Below are 21,581 nucleotides of genomic sequence, written 5' to 3'. Positions count from 1 at the left end.
CATCAGTTTCCAAATGTATCAAAACCCTTCCATCTGGTTGAGTTTTTGAAGCCTCTTATCTCATTAACAATATTCCATTACCATTACCCCCCCTTTGTAATTTGTAGTTGGCACTCAAGGTGTTGAAATTATAAAATTTGATATACTGATAAATATTTGAAAAAAAAAAGTACCTGAAAAACACCGTGAGCAAGTCAGAAGTAGAAAATGAACTGGGTAGTCCTTACATTACACAACACATGTTCCTAGAATTTGAGACCCATAGACCAGTATTTCATTAAGGAAAATCTATTAAGATGATCATACCTCTCAGAAATGAATTTCCAGATTTCAAGCCCTTCTTATATTGAATTGATTTTCCTTTTAAAGGCAGCATTAAGACTCAACACATCTTTCCTTCTCAGCCTTTTTTTTTAAAGAGTCAATTTTTATTTGAAAGGCAGAGTGACAGAAAGAGAGGTAGAGGGAGAGAGAGACACAGACACACAGGAACCTAAGTACTTGGGCCATTGCTTGGGCACAATAGCAGGAAGTTGGATTGGAAGTAGAGTAGTACAGCCGGCGCCGTGGCTCAATAGGCTAATCCTCCACCTTGCGGCGCCGGCACACCGGGTTCTAGTCCCGGTTGGGGCGCCGGATTCTGTCCCAGTTGCCCCTCTTCCAGGCCAGCTCTCTGCTATGGCCAGGGAGTGCAGTGGAGGATGGCCCAGGTGCTTGGGCCCTGCACCCCATGGGAGACCAGGAAAAGCACCTGGCTCCTGGCTCCTGCCAGGATCAGCGCGGTGCGCCGGCTGCAGCGGCGGCCATTGGAGGGTGAACCAACGGCAAAGGAAGACCTTTCTCTCTCTGTCTCTCTCTCTCACTGTCCACTCTGCCTGTCAAAAAAAAAAAAAAAAAAAAAAAAAAAAAGGAAGTAGAGTAGTAGCCAGTACTCCAAACAGCACTCTAACATGGAATGCCTGCATCCCATTCAGTGATTTAACCTGTTTTGCCACAATGCCTGTCCTATGAACTCGTGTTTCAAATACAAATCTTAGATTCTTGTAAAAATGCAGAATTGTACCTACAGTGCTGAAATGCAGCCATTTCAGAAGACACTAATTCTGATGAGTGAAGGACTACCTGTAACTGGAAGATGCCAGATGTGCAACAGATGTTTATTGAGTGTAGCAGAATCTAACTGGAGTCTTTATGTCACAGAATAAAACACAAATTCTAAGGTTCCTTCTCAGAGATTTCTTCTCTCATCAAATACACATATCCAAATCATTACATGACTTAGCCCAAACGTTTCAAATTTTAGAATGCTGCAAATATTATCATCACTATAAATTTAATCTACTTCTCTGATATTTGTTGTGCTGAAGTTTCTGGTACTCTCCTGCTGATTTATGCAAGCATCATATATTATTTCCTGGTGCAAACTTCACACATACTAAAATATTAATCCTGCAAAATGTCCCTTCCAGAGCACATTAAGTAATGGTGTTGAGACAAATTTTCAAAAGAAAACAATGTACTTAACAACTTGATCTAGTAAAACCACTATCCTATTAACAGGATAGCAGTTCCAAAGTTACAAAATCCTTGGATAAAATGGTTGTGTGCCACTTTCTTTTAAGGCATTTTTTACTTAGAGTTAGATTTTCTAAACCACATATTGCATAAAGAAGACATGCAGCCCAAATAGAATTAGGAGACAAATCAAGGAAGCATTGCTTATCAGATAAAATCAAGTTAATAGAGCAAATAGTAATTACTATGTGAATAATTAGCTGATACTGAATGTGGTGGAAAATGATTAATGAAATAAATGAAAAGAAAGTGCTCACCCTTACTGAAAGAGAAAACTGACCTGAACAACTCCGGGTTCTTCTTTGTTGGCATTTATCTTATCAGATACCAGGAGAGGCTCATTTTTCTCACAAGCCTCTTCACTAATAAGCATGTCTGCATAGTTGGGCTGGGGGAAGATCAAATGACTTTTCCGGGAGTCTGCAGTAAGAGAGATCTCGTGGGAATAGGTCTGTAGGAAGGTGTCCACTCCCACAAAGTGGGAGGCTGGTATGCCTGCCAGTCTGCCTCTTGAAGCCTGCAGCAGGCGTGATTTGTGCCAGTGCCTCAACCTGAGTGCCAGCAGTATGATGACAAAGGCTAGGAAGATGCAAGACACAGTGGCCACCGCCACCACCAGGTACAGCGTGAGGTCTGAATCATTGCCATTGATGGGGGTTTTGATGCTGCCCAGGTCAGCCAGGACATCAGGGATGCTGTCGGCCACGGCCACGGTGAGCGTGACGGTGGCCGAGAGCGGAGGCTGGCCGTGGTCCTGGACGGCCACCACGAGGCTCTGCTTGAGCGCGTCTCTGTCCAGCAGGCCGCGCGCCGTGCGCACCTCGCCCGTGTGCAGCCCCACGGCGAACAGCCCCGGCTCGCTGGCCTTGAGCAGGCGGTAGGACAGCCAGGCGTTCTGGCCCGAGTCTCTGTCCACTGCCACCACCTTGGTCACCAGGTATCCGGGCTCTGCTGCGCGGGGCGCCAGCTCCACGCCTGTGGAGCCGTCGGTGGGGAGGGTGGGGTACAGGATCTCGGGGGCGTTGTCGTTCTGGTCCACCACGAACAGGGTCAGCGACACGTTGCTGCTGAGTGGCGGGTCCCCGCTGTCGCTGGCTGTCACCCACAGCTGCAGGTCTCGAAACTGCTCATAATCAAAGGAGCGCAGCGCATAGAGGACTCCAGTGTCAGAGTTAATGGAGATGTAGGAGGACAGAGGTGCTCCCTGAAATGCAGAATCAGCCAAGGAGTAGGTGACCTGAGCGTTGTTACCACTGTCTGGGTCGTGAGCGGTCAGAGAGAAGATGGAGACACCCCTGGGGTTGTTTTCCGGGAGAGAGGTATGATAGGAGGTGTGAGGGAAAGTGGGTGGGTTGTCGTTGACGTCCGCTACTTTCAGGAAGATGTGGTTTTCTGTAGATAGCGCTGGAGTCCCACGATCAATGACAGTCACTGTGATGTTGTAATCAGAAGTCTCCTCTCTGTCCAAAGCATTTGTTGTTAACAGGTGATAGTAATCATCAACAGACCTTTCCAATTTAAAAGGCAGGTTCCCCGGAATAGAGCATTCAATTTCACCATTCTCTCCAGAATCGCCATCATGCACACTGAACAGTGCGATTAGGGTTCCAGGAGGACAGTCTTCGGCAACAGAACTGGTGAGCGAGGTGAGGATCAGTTCTGGGGCATTGTCGTTCACGTCTTGTACAGTGATCAGCACTTTAGCACTGGCAAGAAGGGCGCCTCCATCCTGAGCTACCACTTCCATGTGGTAGAAGCTGGCTGTTTCATAGTCCAGCGATTGCATAGTTGAGATCTCCCCCAGGTTGGAGTCAAGTTGGAAAGTCTCTCTAATTTTGTCTTCTTCGTTGCGAAAAGAATAGGTCAACTTCCCATATACACCTTCGTCTGGGTCCGTGGCAGTCAGCGTGATGAGCCGGGTACCCACAGGCACGTTTTCTGGAACATTCACTCTGTACTCGGATCGAGCGAACAGGGGCGCGTTGTCGTTTGCGTCGAGGACCACCACGCCGATGCGCGCGCTGCTAGAGAGTATGGGGTCTCCACCATCTAAGGCCGTGAGGAGCAGGTTGTGAACAGCCTCTTTCTCGCGGTCCAGAGGCTGTTCCAACACCAGCTCCGGGTATTTCTGCCCATCACTTCCGCTTTTCACTTCCAGAGAGAAGTGCGGATTGGAGCTGAGCTGGTAACTCTGGAGGGAGTTCACACCCACATCCGCGTCCCGCGCAAAAGGAAGCACTAACCGCGTTCCCACAGCCGCATTTTCATTAATTTTTACGTTTAATTCCTCATCCCTGAATCGCGGGAAGTTATCATTTATATCAATTATTTCTACTTCTACTCCATAAATTTTCATTTTATTTTCAACCAAGACGTTAAAGCTCACCAGGCACGGCGCGCTCTGAGCGCAGAGCTCCTCCCGGTCTATCCTGCCCGCGGTAACCAAGCCGCCGCTGCGCGCGTTCAGAGCGAAGAGCTGCGCCCTACCTCGGGACACGATGCGGACTCCGCGCTCTGTGAGCTCCCGTGGCTCCAGCCCCAGGTCCTTGGCGATGTTGCCCACCAAAGAGCCTTTGTCTAGCTCCTCGGGCACCGAGTAGCGGATCTGCCCAGATCCCGGCGCGCCCAACGTCCCCAGAAGCATGACAAGCAGCGGTAGCTCTCTGCAGCTCCAGTGCTTCAGTGGCTCCGCCATTGCCTTCTCTCTATACAGTTTTTTCTTAGTCCTGGTTCACTCTGCCGTTTCGCTGTTTTTCTAAAACCGAGAGGAACGCATTCCCTGGCTAAAACGGCAGTGAGGGCATGGACGCGCGGCTCTCCCCAGGAATTTGTCTGGTCTGTGTTTGGTATGGAACGGAAGACAGCCGGGTCCCTTCTGCTACAGCTTCTCTCCCACCTTGGTGAACAGCGACGCTCAGAGTCTTAACCAGTTACTACACCAATTCCATTTTTTAAAATTTCCCTTAAGTTTAATTATATTCTAACTTTCACTAATGTTTGCCATATCCTAATGTGTTATTGTGTGACTTCGTTCACATTTCTTAAGCTTTCATTCATAAATAGTGGAGGAGTTCTACACACCCTTGAGGTTAATGTAACGATTATATTCTTTTTACTTCCCTAGAAAAGTTTTATTTAATGTACCATTGAGCCTATGTCCTTTAGTTTCTGTCTTCCTCTATTGAGTCCAATTAGTCAGGACATTGAAATTCTTACCTTTGCAGTATCCAAGTGTTGATCTTTTCCCCCCAGGATATATTTATGAAAATGTGCCCATTTGTACATAAGAATGCCAAAGAAGGGTGGGAGGGTGGGTATGAGGGGGAAAAACCACTATAATCTGAAAGTTGTACCTATGATATTTATATTTATTAAATAAAAGCTTTCTTAAAAATAAAAAAAGGATTTGGAATAAAAAAAAAAAAGAATGCCAAAGAAATAAATCTAGCTCTCAAAGTACCTTTGCAAAAAAGAATTACTGACTTATGCAAATTGTACTACCTCTCATGTGCAGAATGAATAAAGACTTCTGTTGTTTCTTTGGCTTTTTAGAAAGTGCCTAGAGTTTCTGTCTAAGAACATGGCAGCTGCAGTATCTTATGCTGAAAGTCTGATTTGCATTGTTTATATATGTCTTGTAACCATATTCAAATACTTGTAGTCAGAGGTTGTACAGTGACCAGCTACTGGTGGCTACAGGTACAGTGATGGCGATCAGGGTTCCAGTTCATAAGAGCAGGAAAGCGTGCCTCTCATACTCAACAGCAAGCAGCAATGTGTGGAATTTTTATGTTGTGGCAGAAAAGGAATGCTATCACCTCTGTGTAACAGTTACGAGAAAGCCCTCGTAACTGAAAAGGATTAAAGAGCTCATTAAGTGGGAGAAGTAATTTTTACCTAATAATATCCTCATAAGAGACATTTTAAAATGAAGATATTTTGTGTCCATAATTTTAAAAAATCAAAACCAAAGTTTTAAGTAGTACTTAGCAGAAAATGTGAGCACAAGTTGCAAAATGTTTTCTCAAATGCATTTTTTCTCAAGAGCTGCTATTTGTTAACATGCAGAAGAGGAGTCATTTCTCACATTTACTATATACACTCTTCATAGAGGACACATCTGACCTCAAACATTACCCATTCTTTAAAAACAGACTTGGGCTTCCCAGATCCCTTAGCCTGCAAAGGTCCTAGTGTAGGTCTTCAGGTTAGTACATGATGTCCTTCCCAAGTCTGGTTAACCAGCCGTGACTCTGGGCAAACTCTTCCTTCCCTTGGTTTCCACAACCTAGTAAGATGAGGACTCTTTACTCTTGAGTATTATGAGTTTGAGAAGAAATAGAAGGGGGCAAGTGCTGTGGTACAGCATGTGAAGCTGCCATTTGCGAGACTGGCGTCCCATGTGAGCATGGTTCAAGTCCAGCTGCTCAACTTTTGATCTTGCTTCCTCCTAATGCACCTGAGAATGTAGTACAACACTGTCCAAGTACTTGGACCCTACCACCCACATGGGAGACCCAGATGGTCCAGTCCCGGCCATTGCAGCCATTTGGGGGTGTGAACCAGCATACAGAAGAGTTTCTCCCTCCCTCTCTCTGCCTTTAAAGTGAATAAAACAAATCTTTCAAAAGCTACCGTTATTTAAAAGAGAAAATAGAAGTAAAATTTGAGTAATAAATACATTGAAAGTGAAAGGAATCACACAAGGTCTCAATGATAATGAACCTTCAAAGGGAAGGAATGCAAAGATGAGGAAGAGAAAGAAGTATCTCACGTAGTAAAGGCTTGCAATTACAGACAAAACTCACATTTTAGATATAAAACCTGCACTTATGATTTGGTTAGGTGAGATAAAGATAATTAAGGAGGAACATTGCCCAAACCTGACTCACAAGGCAATGAAATCTGAATGGAACTTCCTACTTCAGGTAGATGATGTGCTAAGAAACACTGAAATTCGGAGTGAAAACAATTAAATTAAAGCTCACCTTTAAAACAGTATCCGAGGCAGATGGGACCTCTGCATCTTCATGATTTGCACTTGGTACCCAACAGGCATCATCACAGAGGAGGTCCTGAGAGGGAACCACTTCCGGGGTCACAGTGAGAAAATTAAACTCTGTCTTGGCAGATTGTGAGGCAACGCACAGATTATAGGAATAGGGTAACGTTCCCTCACTGTAACTGGGTAGAACTCCAGGTCCAGACTTGGAGTTAAGCCCAGGCTGGAAGCAGCCCCAGGCGGCGGGGCTGGACGAGTGTCGCAGGCGCAGGCCGATGGCCAGGATCACCGCCAGCAGGAAGAGCACAGAGATGGCCGCCAAGGCCACCACCAGGTAGAACTGCAGCTCGGCCTGCGCGTCAGACGGGCCGGGGTCGTCACTGAGGTCCGGCAGCGCCTCCTGCAGGCTGTCGGCGAAGACCAGGTGCAGCGTGGCGGTGGCCGAGAGCGGCGGCTGGCCACCGTCGCGCACCGCGACCAGCAGGCGCTGGCGCGCCGCGTCCCTGTCGCCCAAGGCGCGCGCCGTGCGCACCTCGCCCGTGCGCAGCCCCAGGCTGAAGAGCCCGGGCTCGCTGGCCTGCAGCACGTGGTAGGACAGCCAGGCGTTGTGCCCAGAGTCGGCGTCCACCGCCACCACCTTGGTGACCAGGTAGCCGGGCTCGGCGGCGCGCGGCACCGTGTCGAAGAGCGCCGAGCCGTCGGGCCCCAGCGCCGGGTACAGCACCCGCGGCGCGTTGTCGTTGCGGTCGCCCACCAGCACGCGCAGGCTCACGTTGGCGCGCAGCGCGGGCGAGCCCTGGTCGCGGGCCTGCAGCGTCAGCTCCAGGGTGCGCAGCTGCTCGTGGTCGAAGGCGCGCTGCGCGAACACCACGCCATTGTGCGCGCTCACCGACACGTAGGACGACAGCGCGCGCGGCTCCAGGTCGCTGGCCACGATGGAGTAGGACACCTGGCCGTTGGGGCCCACGTCGGGGTCGGAGGCGCTGACCTGCGCGATGGAGGCTCCCGGGGGGTTGTTCTCGGGCACGTGGACCACGTAGGCGGCCTGGTGGAAAACCGGAGCGTTGTCGTTGACGTCTGAGATGTGCACTGTGACGCTGATGCTGGAGGAGAGGGGCGGCTGGCCCCTGTCGGTGGCCGCGATGGTGACGTTGTACTCTGGGATCTGCTCCCGGTCCAGGGCCCCTCCTGTCATTAGCTTGTAGTAGTTCTTCGAGGAGGATTCCAATATAAACTCGGGATTTCCCAAAACGCGGCAGTAAACCTCTCCATTTTCTCCAGAATCTCTGTCTCTGGTTTTTATCAAGGCGACCACTGTTCCTGGTGGTGAATCCTCTGGCAGGGGGGTAAATACTGAAGTCACAATCACTTCAGGTGCACAATCGTTCTCATCTAGAATTTCGACCTGGACCCTGCAGTGGGCGGCTAAATCTCCGGGATCCTTCGCCTCTATACTCAGAGTGTAACTACTAGCAACTTCGTAATCCAAGTCATCCCTGGTCGTGATTTCTCCTGTTCTTTTATCCAAACTGAAAAAGCGTTCCACGGACTCGTCCACATTATGGAAGGAATAGGTGACGTCCGCGTTGACACCCTCGTCCAGGTCGGTAGCCGTTACTCGGAGCACCGAGAAGCCCGGTGGCACGTCCTCCCGCAGGGTGACCCTGTACACATCCTGGCTGAACACCGGAGAGTTATCATTGGCATCGGTGACTTGGATTTGGATCTGGGTGGTGCCGCTTTGAGGAGGGTCCCCGCCGTCCACAGCTGTGAGGACCAAGCGGTGGCCATCACGCTCCTCTCGGTCCAGAGGACGCTTCAGAACCAACTCGGGGTATTTACGCCCGTCTGGAGTCTGCTTCTCTGCTAGCTCAAAGTACTCGTTGTCGTTAAGGTGGTATCTCTGCAGTGAATTAGGACCAGCGTCTGAATCCAGGGCTGGGTCCATGGGAAATGCTGTACCTGGCTTAGTGGATTCTCCAATTTTTAAATCAACCTTACTCTGCTTGAAGAGCGGAGTATTGTCATTCATATCCAGCACTGTTACTGCTACGTGGAAAATACTGAGTGGGTTTTCAGCGACAGCATCGAAATCCAGAACACACAGCGCCTGCTTCCCGCAAAGCTGCTCTCGGTCTATCCTGTCACTCACAAGTAAGTCCCCGCTCTCGGGGTTTACAGCGAAATACTCCTTCTCTGCGCTAATCCGCAGCTTCCGACCTGGCAAGTCCCGGACGCTGAGTCCCAGGTCCTTAGCTAGGTTTCCGACCACCGAGTTCTTAGCGAGCTCCTCGGGAATTGAATAGCGAATCTGGTCTGGCAGAGCCCCGCCGAACAAAGAGAGCAGAAAGGGCAACAGTACCTGCAGCCATGGCGCGGGACCGCGCCTTTCTGCGCCCAGCCTCATCCTCTCGGCGTCCCTCTCTCTGCAGATGCCCTGCTTCTTTGCCGGTGGGAGGAATAAGCCCTCCGAGGATGGCAGAATCCGGGGTTGAGCTACTTCTTCTGCCTTTGGTTTCTGAATCTGTACTGGCCTCCTCTCTGTGTTGGCTTGAGCAGGAAGTTACCCTCCCAGAAGCTCCCCAAACGACTCGGATATCGTCTCTCTTCATTTGCCCTACAGCGACGCCCAGGGGTTTTTTCAGGGAACTGCACCCACGACTTCTAACTGCAAAGAACCTTTCTTCTTCTTCTTCTTCTTTTTTTTTTTTTTTTTGTATTATAAAAAGTATTTACTTGTTTTAAAACATCCAAATGCAAAAGGTGCATACAGCATAGGTTCTCCTCATCCCTGCTTTCAAACGAGTGGCATGTTTCTTGTGTAATCCTTCCAGAGCTATGTTTTGTGTACTGCAGATGATAAAAAATGCTCTCCCTCCCTTCTTTGCAGAAATGTAGGCACACATTATAGCATACTCTGCACTTGCTTTTAAAAAATTTGTCATATCTCTAAGAACATTTTGTACCAGTTCTTAATGAGATTTCCCATTTATTTCTTACAGCCATGTAGTAGTCTACCATATGGATATATGAGTATAATAATTAACCTAATTAGAACACAATTTCTAAAGGAAATAAAGAGTACATTAAGCCAAAATATATTTTACATTTGATATTAGTTTATAAATTAATTACCTTCTGCTCTCATAGGCCTTTAAGACATGCACTACTCTAGTTCTGGAATTTATTCCTGATGCCAGTTTCTGAATATGTTTGACACAACTGCAAGGCCAATTGAGTCCATACAAATTAGTTTTAGGGCTTCAGTATTTTAAATATTTCTCCTTAGATATGAGTTGTCTCTCAATTCATTTTTATTTCTTTTTCCTCTCCCCAAGCCAGTTAAATGTATCCCATTCCACTTTATTATATTGTTCCACAACTTCCCATGAATATGAAACCATGTAGACATGAAAACTCTTTTTAAAAACTTATTTGAGAAAGAGAGAGAGAGAGAAAGGAAGAGAACATTTCAATCTGCTGATTTACTCCCCAAATGCTCACAAAGGCCAGGGCTGGGCCTGGTCAAAGCTAGGAGCCAAGAACTTAACCTAGGTCTCCTGCATGAATGGCAGGAAACGCATCACTTGGGCCATCACTACTGCCTCCTTGGGTCTGCATTAGAAGGAAGCTGGCCCCAGGAGGTGAACCCAGGCACCCTGCAGGATGCAGGTGTCCTAACTGCCAAGCTAAGTGCCAGCTCCTAAAATGCTCCTTCTTATGCTTCTATTGAGTCATATTCCACAACCATCACAAAACCTGCCAGTCATCAAAAAAAGCCAATGTGGGTAGCTGTAGACATCCACAAATTCAGAAATAACTGGCAAAACCAAATGAGGGCACGGGGAATGGTGTTGCATATTTCTCGCATACATTTCTCTCACGTCAGGTCATTCCAGGGCCACAGTGACACAGATCTCTCAGAGTGATTTGGGGAGATATTTTTAAGGCCAACTTACTAAGTCGTGTGAGTCATATCAGCCCAGAATCCAGGAAAACTAACAATTTTAAGAGACCCAAAAGAAGAAAAATGGATAAATTCATTATTTTTCTTAGAAATCAAGAAATTTCAATAGTGATGCCATGCTAATCAATTTAGAAATTATTAAAATTACTCCTACAACTTACTGCAATATGAGTGAAATAAAATGAGTAATATTTTCAGTAATCACAAAAGTATAAAGTAATCACATACGGTCATTGCTGGTGCATTTCAGAACAGAAACAACAAACTATTTGACAAACATCAGTCTGTTAAGAAAATATCCCTGTTAAGAAAATATCCCTATTTGTCTAAAAGTTAAGTTCATAAATTTCAGATATTCATAAATCATCACTGTCTGACTATATTGGAAAATATCCTTTCTAAGAAAGAAAAGTAGGGCCGGCGCCGTGGCTCAATAGGCTAATCCTCCACCTTGCGGCGCCGGCACACCGGGTTCTAGTCCCGGTTGGGGCGCCGGATTCTGTCCCGGTCGCCCCTCTTCCAGGCCAGCTCTCTGCTATGGCCAGGGAGTGCAGTGGAGGATGGCCCAGGTGCTTGGGCCCTGCACCCCATGGGAGACCAGGAAAAGCACCTGGCTCCTGGCTCCTGCCAGGATCAGCGCGGTGCGCCGGCTGCAGCGGCGGCCATTGGAGGGTGAACCAACGGCAAAAGGAAGACCTTTCTCTCTGTCTCTCTCTCTCACTGTCCACTCTGCCTGTCAAAAAAAAAAAAAAAAAAAAAAAAAAAAAAAAAAAAGAAAGAAAAGTAAACTTCAAGCAAACCTTGGTAGAGTGTGAAAAGAGGAACTTTGAAAATACTCAATTCAGGTTCAACAATAGTTTCATGAGGAAAAAGTAGTGCAAGTATGAAATTACACAGCTCTTTCCATTTTCACAGGTCTAATCTATTCTTTCAATAATGTCCAAAGGCAAATGAAATTTAAAGATGGAGGTGGTTTACAGGCATAAAACGGAGAAACTTTCGCTGAAACTACACTTGAAAGAACAGAACAGACGTAACACTATCTTCTCTGCACGTAGTAAATGGTATTGATCAGGACTGAAGGACCATCTGCTCCTCCCCTTAGAAACAGAATATTAACAAAGAGGTGCCTCTATCTGGTACATTATTCAGTTGGAGACATACAGTTCTCTGCCTGATTTCAGTGTGTTAAGATCTATCATAACACTGACTCACCTGAAGACTGGGGTCTCCTTTCGTTTCAAGTAAATCCTGAGATATCAGAAGAGGGTCGCTTTTCCCACAGCTCCCCTGGCTGAGGAGCGTGTCCGCGTAGTTGGGCTGCGGGAAGATCACGTGGCTGCTCCGCGAGTCCGCCGTGAGGGACACCTCGTGGGAATAGGTCTGCAGGAAGGCCCGCACCCCGTCCACGCCCACAAAGTGCGAGGCCGGTACGCCCGCCAGCCCGCCACAGCCCGACGCCCGCAGCAGGCGAGAGCTGTGCCAGCGCCGCAGCCTGAGCGCCAGCAGCACGATGACGAAGGCCAGGAAGACGCAGGACACCGCGGCCACCGCCACCACCAGGTACAGCGTGAGGTCCGACTCGTCCGCACTGGCGGAAGGCTTGAGGCTGCCCAGGTCCGCCAGCACGTCGGGGATGCTGTCGGCCACGGCCACGGTGAGCGTGACGGTGGCCGAGAGCGGGGGCTGGCCGTGGTCCTGGACGGCCACCACGAGGCTCTGCTTGAGCGCGTCTCTGTCCAGCAGGCCGCGCGCAGTGCGCACCTCGCCCGTGTGCAGCCCCACGGAGAACAGCCCCGGCTCGCTGGTCTTGAGCAGGCGGTAGGACAGCCAGGCGTTCTGGCCCGAGTCTCTGTCCACTGCCACCACCTTGGTCACCAGGTATCCAGGCTCTGCTGCGCGGGGCGCTAGCTCCACCCCTGTGGAGCCGTCGGTGGGGAGGGTGGGGTACAGGATCTCGGGGGCGTTGTCGTTCTGGTCCACCACGAACAGGGTCAGTGACACGTTGCTGCTGAGCGGTGGGTCCCCGCTGTCGCTGGCTGTCACCCACAGCTGCAGGTCTCGAAACTGCTCATAATCAAAGGAGCGCAGTGCATAGAGGACCCCAGTGTCCGAGTTGATGGAGATGTAGGAGGACAGGGGCGCCCCCTGGAAGGTGTTCTCAGCCAGGGAATAACTGACTTGGGCATTTTCTCCACTATCAGGGTCCTGGGCAGTCATGGTTAAGATGGAGGCTCCTCTGGGGTTGTTTTCAGGAATGTAGGCTGAGTAGGAGGCATGAGAGAAGGCCGGGGGGTTGTCATTGATGTCCACCACATGCAATGAGATGTGAGTTTCTGTAGATAATGGCGGGGTTCCCTGATCCGTTGCAGTGACAGTGATGTTATATTCTGAGACTTCTTCCCTGTCCAGAGTCCTCTGTGTCAGCAACCGATGATAATTTCCATATGCCTTTTCAAGTGTGAATGGCAGACTCTCTGGAATGGAACATGTGACAAGGCCATTCTCCCCCGAGTCACTGTCGTGCACGTTGAAAAGCGCAATGACTGTACCTGGTGGAGAAGTTTCTTGGATTGAATTGGTGAGAGATGTCACCGTCACTTCCGGAGCATTGTCATTTACATCCAGAACTGTCACCAGCACTTTAGTTCTGGCTCGAAGACCAGGTCCATCATGGGCTTCGACATCAATATCATAGAATCCAGAGTCTTCATAATCTAGGTCTCCCAGTATTGTTACATCCCCACTCAGAGAATTCAGCTGGAATAGTTGGGATATTTTGTCTCTTACTTTCCGGAAGGAATAAGTCACTTCTCCATTGGCTCCTTCATCTGGGTCAGTGGCTTTTATGGTGAGTAGCCGGGTGCCCACAGGCACGTTTTCCTGAACACTTACATGGTACTCGGGCCGAGTGAATACCGGGGCATTATCATTGGTGTCCACAAGTGTTATGTGAATCCTGGCCGAGCCAGAGAGAACCGGGTTGCCTCCGTCGAAGGCAGTGAGGACAAGCTGGTGGAACGCCTGTTCCTCACGGTCCAGGGCCCGCTCCAGCACCAGCTCCGGGTACTTAATCCCATCCACCCCGCTTTGTACGTCCAGGGAGAAGTGACCATTCGAGCTGAGCTGGTAACCTTGCAGGGAATTTACTCCCACATCTGGATCAAAAGCCTCCGGAAGAGGAAATCTTGTCCCTGGAGATTCATTTTCAGCCACTTTTATTTCCCTCTGCTCTGAACCAAAGCTGGGCGCATTATCATTAACATCGAGTATTTCCACTTCTACTCCTAAAATCTTCACTTTGTCCTCTAGGAGAATCTCTAGGTTTGCCACACATGTTGGAGCTCGGTCACAGAGCTCCTCCCGGTCTATCCTGTCCGCGGTAACCAAGCCGCCGCTGCGCGCGTTCAGCGCGAACAGCTGCGCCCTACCTCGGGACACGATGCGGACTCCGCGCTCCTCCAGCTCCCGCGGCTCCAGCCCCAGGTCCTTGGCGATGTTACCCACGAAGGAGCCTTTCTCCAGCTCCTCAGGCATAGAGTAGCGGATCTCTTCAGCCCAGATTTCCCACAGGGTCCCCAGAAGAACGCAGATCCGGATCAGCCGGCTGCAGCCTGAGCGATGAGGAGGAGCCGCCATTACAGCCCCGCTGCAGAAGAGCCTGCTTGGGTTTTCCTGGGAGGACAGCTGGCGAGCCCTAGGATCTTTGGGGTCCAGGATAACGTGCCTTCAACAATACCTGTGGGAGCTCTCGGGGGTCCAGGCTGAAGCTTCCACAAAGTCCCGGAATCATGGTTTCGTGCTGAAAAAATCTTGTTGAGATTGAATTTCTGGTTGTCTTTTTTCCCCTGATTGGTGAACAGCGACACTCAGAGTCCTAATCTGTTACTGCAATATTTTTTTAGTAACTAGAGCATCACTTTTATATACCTTTCCCATATCTAACCCTACTTTCACAAAGAAGAACAAAAGTTGGATTCCAGTTGCTTAATTTACAATGGAAATCTAGGGATTATCTAAAGCTTCCAGTTCAGTACACTTTTTTACATTGTTTATTTTCACAGAGAAAATACTATGGTAATTTTGACTATTTTCTACATTTTTTTCAAAGATAGCATTATTCATCCCCATAGCCCACTCTTAGTATAGTGTGTTGTGTGGGGACATAGTCATCCTCCTAAGAAAAAGTGTGGACTTGAAGAATAAAGGAAAAAGGTAGTTGAAATAACAGTGGCCAGCAAGGTGGAGCTTTAGACCCAACCTATACAGGAAGAAGTTTTCTCATGTGAGCTGACCTTTAGGGCCTGGGACAACTTTTCAATCCCATTGCAAGAAATGTATGTTGTTCAAGAGATAATCTTACCCCCTTTGTAAGTAAGGTTGGCAAACAGTGATTTTAGGCCACAAGGTATGCCTGTGACTATCTTGTTCACAGTATGTCCTCAAGCTGTAAGACAGCAACTTCCACAGAGCAGGCACTCACGTGTTTTCCATGTTTAATGAATGGATTGCAAAGGCAAAGAGTAAAATAGTAGGCCATAAATCTGGTGATAAAAATAACTAAGAGGCAAAATCAGAAAAGTTGGACTTAAACCCTGGAAGAAGCAGATATTTCTTTGATTTTTTCATGTAAGACACATCCAATATTATTTTGCCATTATTGCTAAGTTTACTTTAGCTTTGATTTTGGAAGCAACCAGTAAATGGAAATATTTTAGTTGTGCATGCATTATCAGTGCATGTTTCATCACTTAATTATTCAAGAACGCTTACTTTACTAGTCTGAGATTTGAGATAAAGCATCAAGTTACCAGCTCTTTAGATTATTCCCCACTTAACAATTAACACCTAAAAATGATTCATAAATTTTAAAGAGGCACAAAAGTCCATGAACTATACATAAGTTTTGCATCTTCAGACTTTGAAAGAGTAGAGTACAGGTGTTTTACAAAAGCCTCAAAGGAAGTTCCTGAGGGGTGAGGATAAAATGAGATGCTTGGAAATAAATTAGACAATATGTGCAAGATATCCCAAAACATGTGCAGATTTGACTTATTTCTCAGAGATCTATATTAAAGAAACAAAATGACATATATAAAAAGGCCTTATAAATAAAAATTATTAATTACAATGTGACAAAGCAGTGATGAAGTAGAAAGAGAATAAACATAAATGACTAAAGAATGGTTAAGAAAACCATCTAAGGGGCCAGTGCTATGGCTAACTGGTGCAGCATATAAGCCCCTGTCCACAGCAACGGCATCTCATACGGGCACCAGTTCCAGTCCTGGCTGCTGCACTCCCCATCCAGCTCCCTGCTATTTAACCTGGTGGGGAGGGCATCAGATAATGGCCCAGGCACTTGGGCCCCTACCACTCAAATGGAAGACCAGGATTAACCTCCTGGCTCCTAGCTTCTGCCTAGCCCAACCCTGGCCATTGTGGCCACTTGAGGAGTGAACAAGTAAATGGAAGCACTCTTTCTCTCCTTCTCTCCCTCTCTCTCTCTCCCTTTCTCTCTCTCTCCCCTTTTCTCTCTGACTGCCTTTTAGACAAAGAAATCTTTAAGAAAAAAGAAAACTATGGAACATCCTTGAAATTATTTTAAAAGATTTATTTATTATTTATTTGAAAGAGTTAGAGACAGAGAGAGAGGGAGAGACATATATTCCATCTGCTGGTTCAATTCCCAAGTGGCCACAACAGCTGGAGTTGGACCAGGTGGAAGCCAAGTACCTAGGAGCTTCTTCTGGGTCTCCCACGTGGGTGCGGGAACTCAACCACTTGGGCCATCTTTTGCTGCTTTCCCAGACACATTAGCAGAGAACTGGATCAGAAGTGGAGCACCTGGGTCTTGAACCAGCACACAAAAGGAATGTGGGGCATTGTAGGTGGTGGCTAACCCATTAATCCACAATGCAAGACCTCTTGAATGAAATGACAAATGAGGATGGTATTTACCTAAAGATTGTGATTCAAATGCAAAGTGTGAAAATCTTAGCTACTTGTGATAAGACAAATAGGGAGGAAGAGGCTTTGTTATTGAAAGTTGGTGTTAAGTACACATGTTGGTGTGAAGAGGTAAACAAATAGGATGTAAGGGATGAAGGTGAACATAAACTTTAACGCCAGCAGAATGATCTGTCAACACATTTATAAAATGTTAACCATAAGATTACTTGAAAAAAAAAAAACCAGTATCAATTAAAAAGGGCACTGTTATTACTAAGAGTGGTGGCATCCAGGAAACATTTTTTTTTAGCAAGAATTATCAACCACACAGAAATGCCATCAGTAAAGATTGAAAATTAGTAATCAAATAGCTTAGAAGAGTCCTGAGTATCCAAGAAACCAATATCCACCCATCTAATATACACCAGCTTTCCCAGACACCATGACCAAAACCACAAAAACGACCAAAATTAACTATGCACGACTGAGCGATTGAGAGGCAGAAATAATATAGAAAATTTAAATAGGTTTGCAGAAACTCACGTGAGAGGAAAAAGAAGATTCATCAGCGATTTGGGGACCTTCATTATTGGCACAAACAGCCACAGAAGAATCGCCACTCAGGAGATCCTGAGGGACAGCCACTTCCGGGGTCACGTTGAGAAAATTAAACTCTGTCTTTGCAGAATGGGAGGCAACGCACAGATTATAGGAATAGGGCAAAGTCCCTTGGCTGTAGTCGGGGAGAACCACGGGTCCAGACTTGACGCACAGACCGGGCTGGAAGCAGCCCCAGGCGGCGGGGCTGGGGGAGTGTCGCAGGCGCAGGCCGATGGCCAGGATCACCGCCAGCAGGAAGAGCACAGAGATGGCCGCCAAGGCCACCACCAGGTAGAACTGCAGCTCGGCCTGCGTGTCAGACGGGCCGGGGTCGTCACTGAGGTCCGGCAGCGCCTCCTGCAGGCTGTCGGCGAAGACCAGGTGCAGCGTGGCGGTGGCCGAGAGCGGCGGCTGGCCACCGTCGCGCACCGCGACCAGCAGGCGCTGGCGCGCCGCGTCCCTGTCGCCCAAGGCGCGCGCCGTGCGCACCTCGCCCGTGCGCAGCCCCAGGCTGAAGAGCCCGGGCTCGCTGGCCTGCAGCACGTGGTAGGACAGCCAGGCGTTGTGCCCAGAGTCGGCGTCCACCGCCACCACCTTGGTGACCAGGTAGCCGGGCTCGGCGGCGCGCGGCACCGTGTCGAAGAGCGCCGAGCCGTCGGGCCCCAGCGCCGGGTACAGCACCCGCGGCGCGTTGTCGTTGCGGTCGCCCACCAGCACGCGCAGGCTCACGTTGGCGCGCAGCGCGGGCGAGCCCTGGTCGCGGGCCTGCAGCGTCAGCTCCAGGGCGCGCAGCTGCTCGTGGTCGAAGGCGCGCTGCGCGAACACCACGCCGCTGTGCGCGCTCACCGACACGTAGGACGACAGCGCGCGCGGCTCCAGGTCGCTGGCCACGATGGAGTAGGACACCTGGCCGTTGGGGCCCACGTCGGGGTCGGAGGCGCTGACCTGCGCGATGGAGGCTCCCGGGGGGTTGTTCTCGGGCACGTGGACCACGTAGGCGGCCTGGTGGAAAACCGGAGCGTTGTCGTTGACGTCTGAGATGTGTACAGTGACGCTGATGCTGGAGGAGAGGGGAGGCTTGCCCCTGTCGGTAGCTGTGATTGTGATATTATATTCTGAGATCTTCTCCCGGTCAAGAGTCCTGTCAATCACCAACTTGTAGTAATTCTTGGAGGTGGATTCTAATTTGAAGGGAACTTCTTCCTGAACGTAGCATGTCACTACACCATTTTGCCCAGAATCCCGATCTCGCACTTTAATCAGGGCTATTACAGTTCCAAGATCTGAGTCCTCTGGGATCTGGCTAGAAAAGGACATGAATGTCACCTCTGGGGCATTGTCATTCACATCGCTGATTTCAATCTGCACATTACAGTGAGCTGTGTGCACCCCTCCATCCTTGGCTTCTATACCCAACATGTATCGATTCCTTTCTTCAAAGTCCAGTGTACCATTGGTTGTGATCTCTCCAGTGTTTGGGTTGAGACTGAAGAAGAGGCCGGTACTCGTTGGGGCCTTGAGGAAGGCATAAGTGATCTCTGCATTTACACCTTCATCCTGGTCTGTGGCCGTCACCTGCAGCACGGAGGTTCCCCAGGGCACGTTTTCTTGGAGGCTAACTCTGTATACATCCTGGCTGAACACTGGGGCATTATCATTGGCGTCAGTGACGTGGATCCGGATCTCAGTGGTGCTGCTCAGAGGAGGGTCTCCGCCATCCACAGCAGTCAGGATTAGGCGGTGGGAGCTCTGATGTTCCCTGTCTAAAGGTTTTTCCAGCAGCAGTTCAGGGTATTTACTTCCATCAGGACTTTCCTTCGTTGACAGAGAGAAGTATTGGTTGGGGCTGATGGTATATATCTTCAGAGAGTTACTTTCTACATCTGCATCTTGTGCAGAATCCAGAGAGAATTTTACCCCTGGTAAGGCTGACTCGCAGATTTCTAAATCAATGTCTTTTGTAAGGAAACGTGGTGCGTTGTCATTAACATCTTGGATTGCAACAGTCACATGGAAAATATTCATTGGATTTTCTGTGACCAGTTCAAATTCTAGTGTACATTCAGATTTCTGTCCACAAATCTTCTCTCGGTCTATCCTGCCACTCACCAACAAATCCCCGCTCTCCGCACTAACGCTGAAATAATCCTCTGCACTAACCCGCAGTTTCCGAGCTGGTAACTCTCGGACACTGAACCCCAGATCCTTAGCAAGGTTCCCCACCCGTGAGCCCTTGGCCAGTTCCTCTGGAATTGAGTAGTGGATCTGTTGGGAGATGACCCCGCCGAACAAAGACAGCAGGAAGAGAAACAGTACCTGACTTTTCATCTTCTCGGCTTCTCTGGCACTCCTCCACATTGCTCGAATTCTCCACGAAGCGTCTTTTCAAGGTTTCTCCGGGATCTTTATTTTAAAAATGAGTGGCGGCACCCTAGACGTTGAGATTTGAGGGTAGGACTTTTTTATTAGGCGCTTGAGGGTGCCCGGAGCAGCCTCCGCGTTCTGATGCGCGCCGACAAAGCAGGATTGCTCTCCGCCAGACCACTGCGCAGAACTGAGAGCCCTTCTTTTCCTTTTGGTCGACAGCGGCGCCTGGAGGTTGTCTTGAAAAACTGCATACTAGCCCAGCTATTTGTCTTCGAAGTATAAATTCTTGAATCTGTGAGCCTACGTTATCTTTTAATTTAATGGAGAGAACTAAATAAACATTGTACACATTTTTGTTACTTTCCTGTTTCTTATCTCACTAGCAACATCATCATTTCACATTCTTTTGTTTCACAAGACATACAGCCATTCTTTTCAGTTTGGGAGGCAAAAAGACCTTCAATGATTTCAGCGTGCAGTATTTATAAACTTTGATGTGAATGGTTTTTTACCCACATTTTTAATGGGCTATGATCCTTTCCCATCTGTAAATTCACTGTAATGACTTCCTTTATTTAGTATTATAAACTTTTCCATATATACTTTATCATGTCAATATTACCTTTAAAAGACATGAATCTTGGCAAAAATGAAGGAGACAAGGCTCTACAATTATTTTAATGTGCTGTTCTTCTTTATAAAAAGAGCATTTCCTGGCTAGTAGCATGGATATTTTGTTAAAAGAGTCAATTTATTATTTGGGCCCACATGTGCCTTCATACAGTTGAATCTTGTATAAGCCATATTCATTTTTATGAAACTGAGGATTCCTTTGTATATTAATGTATATGTGATCCTCTTTAATGGCAGTTCTTAGCTTCAACCAACTTATACAATTAATTCCTGAAATAAATTTCACTTGATCTCTGGTAAATCTTGGTGAGGCATTGAAGTTTCTTAAACATTCCATTTTAGAATTTATCCTGGTACTCACACCAATCCTTCTATTTTGAGTGCATTATCATAGATGCTGCTGTAGTTTGAATGATCCACCATTTCATGTATTGGAAACTTCATTCCACAGTACATATGTTAATGATATTTGGAGGTAGGACTTTTGAGAGATGACTGAGTCATGAGGGTTCTGCCCTCAGGAATGAATTAGTCCACAACTGATCTAATGTACATCACAGGAGTGGCTTTGCAAATAAAGCAGCTCTTTCTTGGTCAGTCTCAAGACTCTCCCTGTCTTGCCAAGTGATGGTGCACGAAGACCCTCAGCAGGTGCTGAGTGGACGCAGGCACTGTGCTCTAGCACTTCCCAGCCCCCAGGACTGTATTCTAAGTACACCTCTATTCTATGTAAATTACCTGGTGAAAGGTATTGTGCTATAGCAACAGGAAATAGACTAAGACAGACAAAGACTCAGCCATTTTATTTTACTGTTTTGCAGTGTTGATAATACTCATCTCATACTCCAGTTAAAACAGACCATTATTTGTTTTCCTAAGACAGACAGCCTTTATACTTTCTATTCCTTTTATTATGAACTTCTCTTCCCTTTCTCTTGTAATGAATTTATGCAATTCCTTATTTCAGGAAAAAACACTATTTGTAGTGAAAATAGGATATCAAGATCTCTCATTATGTGTACAAGCAAATGGAAATTATACTGCTTTTGTACTCAGAATATTTTCATGACATACTTGTAGACAATGCCTCACATGGAATACATAGAGAATTCTGTTTGAGCATCCAAATTTCCCCTGAGATTAGCCATTTGTTGTTTTTCTCCTTACAAGGAAATGGATATAAATACTATGAAGATTTTTCCTTACAAAATATATGGCAAAAGTTATGCATCTTTCAAACATTTATTTGGGGGCCAACATTGTGGCACAGTGTATTGTACTGAGCCTTCCAATACCTATTTCTTGCATGCTCTGCTTCAAATCAAGCTTCCTGCTAATGCTCTTTGGAAGGCAGCAGAAGATGGCCCAAGTGCTTGCACATCTGCATTCACATGGGAGACTTAGTGGAGCTCCTGGTTCCTATCTTCACCTTGGCCCAGCCCTAGCTTTTACCTCCATCTGGGAAAATGAACCAGTGAAAGGAAA

At 47.7% G+C, this 21,581-nt stretch overlaps 1 protein-coding gene across 8 annotated transcripts in view; it reads right to left on the bottom strand.

Annotated features, from left to right (window-relative positions):
• LOC100353508 (protocadherin gamma-C4) overlaps nt 1–21,581 on the bottom strand; it is a 193,861-nt gene that overhangs the window by 142,004 nt on the left and 30,276 nt on the right. The window contains exons 1-2 of one of the 8 annotated variants that reach the window (XM_008255137.5): nt 6,564–11,322; nt 4,409–5,863 (exon numbers count right to left, since the gene is read on the bottom strand). The exons of 3 other annotated variants lie outside the window; for them this stretch is intronic. In XM_008255137.5, the coding sequence (XP_008253359.3) occupies nt 5,813–5,863; nt 6,564–8,984 (2,472 nt within the window). In that variant the 5' untranslated portion in view covers nt 8,985–11,322 and the 3' untranslated portion in view covers nt 4,409–5,812. Of the gene's footprint in view, nt 1–1,855; nt 5,864–6,563; nt 11,323–11,759; nt 16,900–17,039; nt 19,630–21,581 lie in introns of those variants that run through there. 4 more of the 8 variants (XM_070076233.2, XM_070076230.2, XM_017341131.4 and 1 more) reach the window with 4 other exon arrangements.

Source organism: Oryctolagus cuniculus, chromosome 6 (assembly GCF_051225735.1).
Source record: "Oryctolagus cuniculus isolate XC-2025 breed Fujian yellow rabbit chromosome 6, ASM5122573v1, whole genome shotgun sequence".
Lineage (NCBI taxonomy): Eukaryota > Metazoa > Chordata > Mammalia > Lagomorpha > Leporidae > Oryctolagus > Oryctolagus cuniculus.
The sequence above is the reverse complement of the archived record's forward strand: the minus strand, read 5'-3'. Positions and strand labels throughout refer to the sequence as shown.